We start from the raw sequence: 12,232 nt of genomic DNA, 5'->3' as shown, positions 1-12,232 counted from the left end.
TTACCAATTCTTGGCACGAGGGTATGTCATTACAAATATTAATGCTCCTCGAATTTCAATACTACAACTCACAGATTGTCTGATAAGTTTGGTAAAATATCAGCCAAATGCTCTGGCGTTCAGATATTTGGCGTCTGGGTTCTAAAAAAGTTATAGATATGTAGGTATACGTATATTCGATTTTTTATATAAATATATATCACGCCTTGTCCAATTTTCACCCGAACAGGGATTTATATCGCTTCCCTATCATATTGGTTCTGAAATTTAATGCTTATGGCGCAATTATTTAGTGAATTAGCGCACTTTTAGTAGTTTTCAAAATAACCGTTATATGGAAAGTGGCCGTGGTTATTATCTGATTTTACCCATTCTCACAGCGTAAGAAAAAGTTCTAAAAATTCTACCTCACAGCAAGTTTTGTTGATTAAACTTCAGTGGCTCGGAAGATATGTATATTAAACCAATTAGGGGCGGGGACATGCCCACTTTAAAAAAAGTTTTAGCCAACAGATGTTGGATGCTACTGCAATCCCCTGTATGTATCTTAATTAAGTTTTGGAGCTTTGTAGGGTTTCGTTTGCAATACCAAGCTCCCTTGGGTGCCAAGGAACATATGTATCAAGTTTTATCAAGATATCTGGAATTTTACTCAAGTTATCGCTTGGACGTACTGACAGTCACCCGGATTTCAACTCATCTTGATAAGTGATGTCCAGAAGTCCAAAGGAAAGTAAACAAAATACTAGAATAAATATTGATTTAGTTTAAGTTCATAGATTTTAACTTTACAGAACTCTGTTTACTTTTTTTTGACGCGAAAAAATGAGAGAATTTTTAGTTTATGTGAATTATTTTTAGCTGTGTTTAGTTTTTGTTTATTATTTATACTAAGTTAAACTCTTATAATATAAGCCTTGTATTCTGTAATACAACTTTTTATTGATGCAATAAAGACTGCGTTGTTATAAACACTTTAATATTGATAAAACTGCTGTTTACTTATTTTTGACGCTAACAGTATGTATATCAATCTGTGCAAAATATTGCGGGAGTATACAAATCACTTGTTACGTTTTCTTCAGAGAAGGTGAGATGGAGAAGCTATACATTGCTATAACTAAGCTCCCTAATAAGATACAAAACTGTTATTCGGTACAAGGGATGGCATTAGAAAGGGCCATTTTCAGTTGAAAAATTGGTTAAGTATATCTCTCAAAAAATCTTAAAGCTAAATTAACCAAATTTACCCAGCACAAATCTTATTTGCGACTCCTCCGACGGTATGAAAATTGATGAAATCGGGTTATAACGCCGCCCCCTTCCCATATAACGGTTATGTTGAAAACTACTAAAGGTGTGATAGCTCATTAGATAAATGCGTCAGATACATTAAACTTTACACCGAGAAGGTACGAAACGCTTCATAGGAGCCGGGTCAAAATGAGACAATGGGTGGTGCCACGCCGCCCATCTTTAGATGAAATGCTATATCCAACGAACTAATCGACCAATTTCCACCGTACCGTTTCGAGGTAACACCTACTATTTGAAAATAATTAAACAGGAGGTCCCGCAGGGTGGTGTTCTCTTCCCATTACTGTTTAATTTGTACCTTGTTTGTAACCTTACACATCTAACAGTCCTCTCCCTAGGGTCCAGTGGCGTAGCTACAGCTTCGGGCGCCCGGGGCCAAGGATGTTCTGCCGCCCCCCTTTATCTACCTACCTACAAGTTTCATGAGGTGGTTCCAACAAAAGTGAATTTTTACAAAATATCTTCGATGTTAAGTACATATGTATGTATATAAAATTTAGGAACTAGAAGCCACATAAATTCTGAAGTTTCAAAATTCTCACAATACGGTTTTTGAGGAAATTGATAGTAAATTTACAAGACATCTTATTTGTTGAAGTATTTTTCTGAATATTAAAAACTAGCGGAGATCGTTTTGCCGCCCCCAAGACATTGCGTCCGGGGCGAATCTAATAACAAACTCGTTTTCCGTCTCACTATCTTCGTCGATGTAGATGATCTCCCATCTGGCTGGAGTGAAACAGATTAAACTCATAGAAAATCTGGTCGGTAGTTATTATGTTCATTTGGAAAATAAATATGCCATTATTACAAACCACGCATGGAAAACACTACCAAGAATCCCAGCTTGAACAATATATTAATAAAAAGTTAATTATCAATTTCCCTGCCCGTGATAATGGAATGCCCCATACCAGGTAAAAGCTTTCTCAGCTTTACCTTAAAAGCTGTAGTAGGTTTATTGTTTTTTTAATCGCTTCTGTTGGTTAGTTAACTTAATTTAATCGCCTAAAGCATATTACTATTAGATTTCACATACGAAATATATCGGTTGTAATATATACAGTTAACCCATCGCAGGACATTTAAATGGAGATTATGAAAGTATTTTGGCTTTTGTTGATCGCGGCCAATATAAGTGCAAACGAAACAAATGACGTGAAGACAATATTCGAGCAACTTGAAGTCGTCCCAGATGTTGTACCAAGTGCACCAAACCGGTTTTTAAAAGTATTGTCAAAATCTTTAAATTAAATAAACTTTGAATTTCTATAATTATCAAATATGTATTTAGGTGACTTATGCCAACGACTTGGAATTGAAAGCGGGCATAGAATTCACACCAACTCAAGTAAAGTCCCAACCTTTGGTAGAATGGGAGGCGGATCAAGATTCATTTTACACACTTATAATGACAGATCCAGACGCACCAAGTCGCAATGCACCAAAATTTCGCGAGTTCAAACACTGGCTAGTGGGTAACATCCCAAACAATGACATTTCAAAAGGTGAAGTTCTAAGCGCTTATGTCGGCTCAGGACCTCCAAAAAATTCAGGACTGCATCGTTATGTATTCTTGCTCTACAAACAGAATGGAAAGTTGGAATTCAATGAGGCAAGAGTTGGAAATAACAGCAGAGAAGAACGTCCCAATTTCCGTGCAGCTAACTTTGCTTTAAAGTATGACCTTGATTATCCTATAGCAGGCAACTTTTATCAAGCACAATGGGATGAATATGTTCCCTTCGTTCATAAACAGCTTTCAGGCAACTAACACAATTTGATATATTGATTTGGTTTGTATTGAATTGTTAATCATTTTTTTTAATAAAATAAGACTAGTTTGGCTGCTTTCAAAAATATTATTATTCTGTCTTGATTACCATAATGCCTACATATATATTATATATACTAAAGTTAGCGTAGAAAATAACTCATTTCCCTGCTGCTGTCGCCAAAGGATTTCTCAAAACCAAAATCACTGAATCTCCGCGTAAAAACATTTTCGATATAAAACGATCTTTATTTACTGGTTTAACTTTCTTCTTGCCTTTTCCCGTACGAGGCAATTCAGTCCACATTTCCTTAACACTTTCGAGAACCATATTACAGTGGCGGTCGAAAGCCTTTACACGACCAAGCAGCTTCTTGTTATTTCGGCAGTTTATTAGAACTTGTGTATTGTTTTTCACCGATTGGGTGAGAACGGAAAGAGGACCGGTGTTGAATTCTTCTTCCTCTTGGCGAGCAAGTTCCTCAGGTGTCAGTTCAGATTTTGGTTTTACAAGAGCCCTGCAAATCCATTTAAGGTTAATTAACGCAAATATTATATCATTGTTTAAAACTTACATTGCTTCAATTATAAGTTGTTCGTATTGGTTACAAAATTTAGATAAAGAATATCTCCGTACAAAACTTTTTAATAAACGTTTGCAAATGTCACTCACTTAAGCAGGACGCGGTCTTTTTGACCAACCACATTTCAGGTACGAAACGAAACAAAACTAAATTCTTGCAGAACCGGGTGTTTCCAAAGAGATAAGATTATTTTTTTTTTAATTCAGCGCAATTATTTGTACACCGAAAAATCATTAGGTTTCTCATATTTTATTAAAAAATGATCATTAAGAGAACGGTTATCAAGAAGAGTTGTAAAAAATTGAAGGAAAAATGCTTTTATAGTAACAAAATAAGTATTTTATTGTATTTTTGCCACAATTATTGTGTGCAGCTACTTTTCTAACAAGAAAAATAGAACGCAAAACATACTACGCGACAGGGGAGTATTGGCTGCACAATGTAACTGTTGAAATTTCTTTTACTTATATAAATTTTTTATTATAACTCGCGCAAATCTTAGGGCGTACTCACAATGTTTGGTTAAACGCGTAAACAGAACTTTGCCGACAACAAGTTGAAAAATGGTTTTCTCAATATCTGGTTAACAACCATCTGTCAGTTAGTTCTGGTACAATTATGGTAAATAAGGCTCCTTAGTTAGTTTTTTACCAGAACATTAAATAACAGCTGTCAACTGAAGAATCTATAAACAGTTCAGACGGGGATTATTTGTTATAAACATTTGCATTCCTATATTACATCCAAAAATGGATAATAACATTTCTGTCGGCTGAGGCCATCATCCAGTTAAGCTACCGGTTAAAAAATAATAATATTAACCAGACATTGTGAAAACGATGCTTATAGAGCCCATACACGAGCACACAAGTGCGTTCGATCGGTATGAATTCGTTTGCCCATACACGACACACAAATCCATTTTGCGTTCGTTCTTCATAAAGTTAACATGGGCGACAGGCAAGCGGAACATTTCTTCGAATTTATTTCTAATGTACCACTTTTATATATTTCTTTGTATTTCGATAATAAGTTATTCCAACTTTTATTTTTCTTACACTGTATGAGCGCTTAGGCAAAAAGCGAAAACTTTGAAGTGTGATTTCTCGGTTTTTCATTTTTACGATTATTCTTAATTGGCGGGCAGGATAGAAAAATAAATTAAACGTCGTATGGAATTAGGGCAAAGTTTATTATCATTGGCATAAAATTATCATCTAGTTAAACTAAAAAAAATATTAAGCAAAGTCAAGTTTTAACATATTTTTAAACAGCATAAATTAACATTTTTTTATCAAAAGCCACTATTTATTCAATTTTTAATAAAATTTTAAATTTAACACTTTTTTTTGGAATTTTCTTAGTTTAACTAGAAGATAAATTAATAAAAAATCTGAATCTCTTTGAATTTTTTGTTTCCGATAGAAAATGCGACCTGCATCCTGCCCGCCGAGATGCGTCGGGCAATTGCTTCCCAAAGGCAGAATATCAAAGATTTCGTATCCAAAAAATTTGTGAAAGATGTTCAAGTATGTAACTATAAAGCCTAGAAATTTCGCTTGAATCAATTATTTCTTTCTCTCCCAAAAAAATCCTCAAAAAAATCGATTTTTTGAAGCCTCGAAAGCAGGCTCTCCCCTTAACACTTGCCATTGTCCGCGATCTTCACTGTTCGGCGACACGAGAGAAATGAGATTTTGTGCGCCGACAACGCCATACACGATACACATGCTCGCGCACCGATCGTAAAAAATCAAACATTTTCGCGAACATGGATCGGTACGCGAACAAGCCCATATACGATAAACCGCAAGCGCACACATACCGATCAAACGCACTTGTGTGCTCGTGTATGGGCGCTTTTAGTGATGAAACTACAGTTCTACTCCTGTTACTCATGATGCGATAAATGCTTGTGAAAAAATATTTTCTCGGTAATGGATAAATCATTACAATTATTGATCAATATTATAAACGATTTTATTGGTTTATTGGTGTTAAAGTATCAAATTCGTGAATACCGAAATGAAAATAGTCGTGTAATAAACCTGAAATCCCAAATTGTAAAATTATATAAGGTTTTACTGTCTCAATTAGTACTTATGCAGTAGTTAGTGATAAGAACGAATCGAGTATAACATCAAACCATGACATTCGATAACACGATAATTTTATTAGTAGAGGCTTACAGTTTCCTAGTCACTCTACATTGCAAAAGTAGAAATTTTTCTAAAAATAAATAAAAATCGTATAATATACAATGACAACTCCTAAAGTGATGCGTATCATGGCTTTGTCCATCAACACAGCAGCCCGTGCAGGCTCAATAATTCGAGAAGTAATGCAGCGCGGCAATCTTGGTATTGTGGAAAAAGAGGTATTAGCAACGTACATACGTATAAAAGTCTATGACCAATTCATTTATTAGGGCAAAGACGACTTACAAACTGAAGCTGACCGATCCGCTCAACAATGTATTATTGCGTCTCTATCAAGAAAATTTCCTAATATTACAATCATTGGCGAGGAGGGTGACTCCAATTTAAATGTCAAAGCGGAGTGGTTGGTATCTGAAGAAAACGAGGAATTCCTTACACATAGTTGTCCAGAGGAATTACTTGAAATTAAGGAGGAAGAATTCGTGATATGGGTTGATCCTTTAGACGGCACATCAGAGTACACTAAAGGTACAACATAATTTAATAAAATTGCCAATTTATCAAATCAATTATTATCTTTATTAAGGTTTATTAGAGCATGTGACGGTACTAATTGGGATAGCAATTAAAGATCGCGCTGTTGGAGGTATTATTTACCAACCCTACTACAAACAATCTAATGGCGACATAGGAAGAACTATATGGGGTCTTAAAGGGTTAGGCACAGGAGGATTCGAACCTACAAGTCCACCCAAAGAGCAAATGATTATTACGACTACACGTTCTCATTTAACACCCTTGGTACAACAAGCATTAGATGCTCTATCACCAACAAAAGTAATTAAAGTTGGGGGTGCTGGATACAAAGTATTACAATTACTTGAAGGCAAGGCACACGCATATGTTTTTGCTAGTCCCGGTTGCAAGCGGTGGGACACTTGTGCACCGGAAGCTGTACTAGAAGCATACGGAGGCACCCTTACCGATTTAGCAGGCATTCACTACTCATATGCAGCTGATGTAGATTATAAAAATCGGATGGGTGTCTTAGCAACAATTCCTGAAATATCACATTCCGAAATCGCTCGCCAGGTACCTAACGATATTATAGCTACTTTGCGTGCATAAAACATTTTATTTATGTTAGCTAACTGCTAGACAAGCAAAATTACTTATCGATAGCAAGTTTTTAGAGAGTTTCTTGAGCTTCACCAAAAATAAAATAATTAATAGCAATAAAAATCAGTGGAGACATATATGCAAACAAATTCTTTTTTAGGCATGTAGTACTAGTGCACTTTATTAACGATCTCTTACAATAAAGGAGAAAATTAAAATTTCCCGATTCCTTATTTAATTTATGAAAACATTTTTGAAGTAATTTCGAGGAATGGTGCCGAGCTGATAGTTCTTTGCCGGATAAAATCCGTGATCGTCCCCATTACTTGACTCGACTATCGTGGGAACGGTTATTTAAAAGTATGCCTTGATACCATCGTAATCTAAAAACAAAACACCTAACTTTTATGTAGTTGTAATTGAAACCGAGTGAAATCGAGAACACACGGTGCTTTAAGTAATTGGCATTAATCTTTATTTCTCTGGAAAAAATTGGAAAAGGGTTACATGGCCAGCAAGTCATTGTTTGTTGATATTTTCTTATTAGAATTTTCAATCAGCAATCTCTTAATCCAATACTTTTACAAACTTCGACCCGGAACAAACAACAAACTTCAGAGTATTTTATCTTTAAAACTCCTTATGTTTGTTGCGAAGATTTGCAGAACTTCATTTACATGCATTTGTGAGAAATCCAGTATAGTGTTTGGATGCATTTATAAACATTTAATTTATATCAAATTAAAATTCAAATATTTGAATAAAAAATATTACAAGGTGTATTAACCTTCAAGCGGGCGCGGTATTATTACCAATTACATTTTTAATAATTTTAATTACTTTTTTTGACAAAATAGACTTTAAGGACAATGATAATATATCTATATACATCCCAAATGTCTTTTCGGTTACGCGCGCCCGATTGAAGGTTAAAAACAGCATATTAAAGAAAAGTTCCATACCATCTCTAGTGATGACTGTCACATGATTTTGCTTTAAACTCAAAAAGAAATAGCAATAGCAAAAATGTGCATATAAAAAGTAGTTCACTAGATTTTATGTGAGCTATGTGTTTATTAAAAAATAATAACGCAAAGTACAAAACTAATACGAGGAGTTAGTGATTTCTGGAAAAGCACAAAAAATACAAGCAGGCAACGAAAATTTGTACAAAGATAAAAGAATGCTTAATAAATATAACATTGGCACTAATTTTAGAGTGAATTATTGCTAGACGTATTTAAAAATCTGTTGCGTTTTGCTTTCGTCATTTTACATGAATTAACGGATGCTGCGAAACGCAAGGACTTAACCGACTCAACAAAGCAGTCTAGAAATGGTGCCACATTTATAAACATTAATGTTTTCGAGTTTCCTCCTAATGATGGCATTAACAAATGTGTTAGCTTTGAATTACGATATGGTATATGGTCTTGTTTCTGTAACAATGCTAAGATAACATTAGTAAGTTCAGAAAGGGATCGATTAATGTTTTTCGTTTCGTTCATGCGTGTACTTGTTTTGGGCGACTCAGAACCGGCCAGGTCAACGAGATTGATTGTACCGACAGATGTTTCATTTTTCTCAGCGTGAAAGCCGATAAGTTCAATTTTAGTAACTGCATGTGATCTCGATGATCGCTCATTTCCCGCAGTTGAAGCCGTAGCTCGATTCATTTTAGCCACATGCATAAGGTCCCGCAAGCGTGACGCTGATGTAACCGTCTCTTGCGTTATGTTTGAAACATATATGTCATTCTTATTATGTTTAGCCATGCGTATTTCCATATCTTTTTGTTCATTGCTCAGTAGATCATAGAGCACTTCGTTGTAGATTTCCAGAAATGTAACGCGTATCTCATATTCCCATCCAAGGCGTTTGTAGTTCTTAATAGAGTCGAAAAGCAAATCTACGGTCCTCGGTATTACACCCACATTGGTTGGTATACCATCCATCGTATATGTTTTCCCACTACCTGTTTGTCCATAGGCAAATATACAAATATTGTAGCCATCTAATGCCGATTGTATTAAAGGTGATACCATTTCAAAAATATCCTCCTGTTTTGAATTAGGATGAAATACATGATCGAATGAAAAAGTATGTGCTCCACTTTTATTCTTGTTCTCAAAGTTCTGAATTTCCACTGTGGACTCATCTACGTAGTTCCATCCACAAAGTAATTTTTCTTGTTCAAAGTCCAACGGTGGTCTAACACGACAGAAAACCCGTATATTTCCACGCAAATCCATAATTGTGTTATGCAATTCCTTTCGTTCTAAATTGGCACGAAACAATTGTTCCTTACAAGCAGTTAAATCTTCCTGTAGTAAAACGTTTTCTTCTGTTAAGCGTATTGATCGTTCTCGTAGCTCAAGTACTTCATTAGTAAGGGTCCCGTGTGCTTCTTTCAAGATCTATAAAAAAAATATATACATAAACTACTAAGATCCACAATTTCAAATAATCAATACTCACATTGTGTTCCTCTGTTATAAAGTCCAATTCATCTTTCGTCTTCACGCATAATGCCGAAATGGAATCTATTTTCAAATTTAATGACTTAATTTGTTGGCTTAAACAATCCCTCTCGGTACAGATATTTTTTAACTCCTCTTTTGTTTTGAATAACTGATCTTGTGACTCCTCTAGCTGTTCAGGCACACCTTCCATTGCACCCATTTGCTCACACTTTTCTTCAAACTTTGCCTTTAGTATTTTGTATTTTTCTAATAAATCATTGTACCGTGCTTTAAAATCGTAAGGCGGTATGCGTTTATTAATAGGTTTTCCAGCTCCAGTAGTTGAAACAGATGTAGATGTACTCGAACCCATACCTTTCTTAGTTACTGTTGCTGACATTTTTGTACTTGTGCTGGGAACGCGTCCAGGACCATTGTTCCCTACATTTGCTGTATTTTGAGATTTTGTAGGGTATCCTTTTTTTGCAGTTGAAGTAGAGGAAACTGCAACATGTCCTATTCGTGGTGGTTTGGAAACTGTACTGTTTGAAGAAAATGGTTGTGTTGATACTGCCGAATTATTAGTCACGCCTGCAGTAGCAAAGCGCGTTGTCTTGGCTGGAATTGGTGCAAGAGTTAATTCAGGACGCTTCATAGGTCGCATATCTCGAATATCACAAGCAGATCGGCTGCGTCGTAATTTTGAACGAGAAACACCATTACTATTTGTGTCGTTCTGGCGGCCTATATCTGGGGATCCTGCACGTTCTAGAAATCAAAATGTTGTATTAGTTTTTGATATGAAAAAACAATAAAAAAAAAAAAAATTATACATTATGGCTACACACACATTTTTAATTTTTCACTAGGTATTAAAGACTTTAATTTAAAATACCTCTGCGTTGAAAACCACTTGGTAAATTAGTAAGATCGCGAGAAAGAGGCTGAAAATTATCCAACGCACATATAGACAAATTCGCCGATTTTGAACGCAAACCAAGCGTTGCTGTTTTTATTCGGTCCATAGGTAAAATATTTCTCGTAAGCGCTGTTGGACGTTTTATTCCCGAAGGCTTTGGTAACTTCGACTCCATTTTTAAAACTTCCTCTTAATATGTTAAGACCTATTATTTGCAAAGTTTTATTTCAACCTTCTAATAAAATAAAAAACTACTGATTGTATAGCAAAAGCAAAGCAGAAAATCCGCCGTTAAACTTTGATAAAAGTTAGTACAATTTGAACAAACAGGAATAGTTCGGAAATGTCAACAGCAAACTTGACGAGCAATAACCTAAAACACATTATTGCTGGCAATATTGCCAATAGATCGAATTGGGTAAATAAAATCGAAATTTAGAATCATTTCCTCTATTTCTAATGATATAGTTTTAAAAAATGAAAATCTTTGATCGTTTGTCATGACTTTCGTGGTGTATTGCTTTGAATTGAAAAATATATACATAAATTCATTGTATATTTCTTTAAAATGTACAATGCTCTTGGCAGTGTGGTCGCAACGTTTTTTTTTAAAGTGGGGTTGACTTTTTTTTTGGAAACTACTTTATTTTAAACTGACATTTTTTATTCAGAATGAATTCCTTGTATTGTTAACTTCTTCACCGAATTATTCTTTTTCGTGTTGTTATGTATTGAATGAGAGAATGTGAATAACATTTATATTAACTAGCTCACCACTAACTACTTATTTGCTTGATATTGCACTAATATATAATGTATGAAATATGTTATTATTACTTTAATTGTCACACCTGTAAATTTCGCTGTTTATGGCACACTTAAGCATTCTGAAATCGCGCTGAATAGCTGAATTATACGTACAGCTGGAGAAACATAGAAAATGATAAAGTGAGTAGAACGGTTAATCATAAGTAGACAGATATCCACAGCTGGAATTTTTGTTAGATGAAAAATACAAAATATAGGTTTTTGAGGCGTCGTAAAAGTAATTAGTGTGAGGAAAGGCGACGACGAAAACCAGTAGCACTTGCCATTTAAAAAATCGGAGTATTCCAAGGTAAGAAACTTAGGAAAACAAATGTGAAAGCTAGTGAAGCTCAGTTCAAAAGTCGTGCAATTGGTGCTTTGTCGCCATTTATTACGTTGTTGCTATCGCCATGACCTTCGTCTTTGTCTTCTATACATCGCCGTCATCTTGTCATACGCGTATTAAACTTTGTATAGGCTATTACAAAAATAAATGAGAACTAGAGTTAGTAACCAATTACTTCAAATACCAAAGGATCACCTAAAATCTGGAATACATATTGCTTCAATGTTTTTTCTTAATTTGCTTTTGGGGGATTGCAATTTTTGACATTCGCAACCCAGGCAGTAACAAACTTTCTCCATGTTTTTATTTGTTTTTTATATAAGATATTCACAACTAACTGGAAATTAAAAGTGTGCTTTTGATAATGGATTTGGTACTAGGTATTCTGTTTGACTAATTTACCTGAAATCATTGAGATCGTTATTACGGCATTATATATTTTATCGCATATGCAATTCTCAGATTTATTTTGTTTATAGTGGTTGAATGAGGGAATATGAGAAAATAATTTTTTAATGGGCGCCATAAATGCGTTTTGTTGAGTTATGTTTAAACTTTCCCTTATTCTTATTCAAGTAAATTTTTTTAGGAAATGGGAAAAGCAGGTAGTTGGCAGTGCTATTACTCATTGTTATGGTTTTCTCTTTGGCGGTTCCTTATGTTATTATTTCCGTTACGAAATTGCGAAATATAATAAAAGTGTAGAAAGATTGTGACGTATAAACGAAGAAAAATGAAAGAGACA

General features: G+C 34.8%; 4 protein-coding genes across 4 annotated transcripts; 2 read left to right on the top strand and 2 right to left on the bottom strand.

Annotated features, from left to right (window-relative positions):
* The first annotated feature begins 2,276 nt into the window (after nucleotides 1-2,276).
* Nucleotides 2,277-3,179, top strand: LOC126756519 (protein D2-like). The gene is made up of 2 exons (XM_050469634.1): nucleotides 2,277-2,547; nucleotides 2,612-3,179. The coding sequence occupies exons 1-2, from the start codon at nucleotides 2,407-2,409 to the stop codon at nucleotides 3,089-3,091; spliced, it is 621 nt and encodes a 206-aa protein (XP_050325591.1). The 5' UTR covers nucleotides 2,277-2,406; the 3' UTR covers nucleotides 3,092-3,179.
* Nucleotides 3,166-3,815, bottom strand: LOC126756555 (probable small nuclear ribonucleoprotein Sm D2). The gene is made up of 2 exons (XM_050469714.1): nucleotides 3,667-3,815; nucleotides 3,166-3,609 (listed from the first exon to the last, which is right to left on the bottom strand). Coding segments are annotated over exons 1-2 (360 nt in total). The 5' UTR covers nucleotides 3,669-3,815; the 3' UTR covers nucleotides 3,166-3,251.
* A 1,948-nt stretch (nucleotides 3,816-5,763) lies between these two features.
* LOC126756410 (3'(2'),5'-bisphosphate nucleotidase 1) lies at nucleotides 5,764-7,171 on the top strand. Its single transcript, XM_050469472.1, has 3 exons — nucleotides 5,764-6,052; nucleotides 6,104-6,362; nucleotides 6,421-7,171. Exons 1-3 carry the CDS (start codon nucleotides 5,936-5,938, stop codon nucleotides 6,960-6,962), a joined length of 918 nt encoding a protein of 305 aa, XP_050325429.1. The 5' UTR covers nucleotides 5,764-5,935; the 3' UTR covers nucleotides 6,963-7,171.
* On the bottom strand, nucleotides 6,976-10,626 carry LOC126756305 (protein claret segregational). The gene is made up of 3 exons (XM_050469284.1): nucleotides 10,311-10,626; nucleotides 9,432-10,183; nucleotides 6,976-9,370 (listed from the first exon to the last, which is right to left on the bottom strand). Exons 1-3 carry the CDS (start codon nucleotides 10,507-10,509, stop codon nucleotides 8,168-8,170), a joined length of 2,154 nt encoding a protein of 717 aa, XP_050325241.1. The 5' UTR covers nucleotides 10,510-10,626; the 3' UTR covers nucleotides 6,976-8,167.
* Between the last annotated feature and the right edge of the window lie 1,606 nt (nucleotides 10,627-12,232).

Source organism: Bactrocera neohumeralis, chromosome 2 (genome assembly GCF_024586455.1).
Source record: "Bactrocera neohumeralis isolate Rockhampton chromosome 2, APGP_CSIRO_Bneo_wtdbg2-racon-allhic-juicebox.fasta_v2, whole genome shotgun sequence".
NCBI lineage: Eukaryota > Metazoa > Arthropoda > Insecta > Diptera > Tephritidae > Bactrocera > Bactrocera neohumeralis.
The sequence above is the reverse complement of the archived record's forward strand: the minus strand, read 5'-3'. Positions and strand labels throughout refer to the sequence as shown.

Bases quoted from the DNA above. Each gene is read 5' to 3' on its own strand.
- LOC126756410 (XM_050469472.1), top strand. From the start codon at position 5,936: ATGACAACTCCTAAAGTGATGCGTATCATGGCTTTGTCCATCAACACA. The intron at 6,053-6,103 runs GTATTAGCAACG...TTCATTTATTAG, and splicing joins TTGGTATTGTGGAAAAAGAG to GGCAAAGACGACTTACAAAC. The intron at 6,363-6,420 runs GTACAACATAAT...ATCTTTATTAAG, and splicing joins CACATCAGAGTACACTAAAG to GTTTATTAGAGCATGTGACG.
- LOC126756305 (XM_050469284.1), bottom strand. From the start codon at position 10,509: ATGGAGTCGAAGTTACCAAAGCCTTCGGGAATAAAACGTCCAACAGCG. The intron at 10,184-10,310 runs GTATTTTAAATT...TTTGATTTCTAG, and splicing joins AAGTGGTTTTCAACGCAGAG to AACGTGCAGGATCCCCAGAT. The intron at 9,371-9,431 runs GTGAGTATTGAT...TTTTTTTTATAG, and splicing joins TTATAACAGAGGAACACAAT to ATCTTGAAAGAAGCACACGG.
- LOC126756519 (XM_050469634.1), top strand. From the start codon at position 2,407: ATGGAGATTATGAAAGTATTTTGGCTTTTGTTGATCGCGGCCAATATA. The intron at 2,548-2,611 runs GTATTGTCAAAA...ATATGTATTTAG, and splicing joins CACCAAACCGGTTTTTAAAA to GTGACTTATGCCAACGACTT.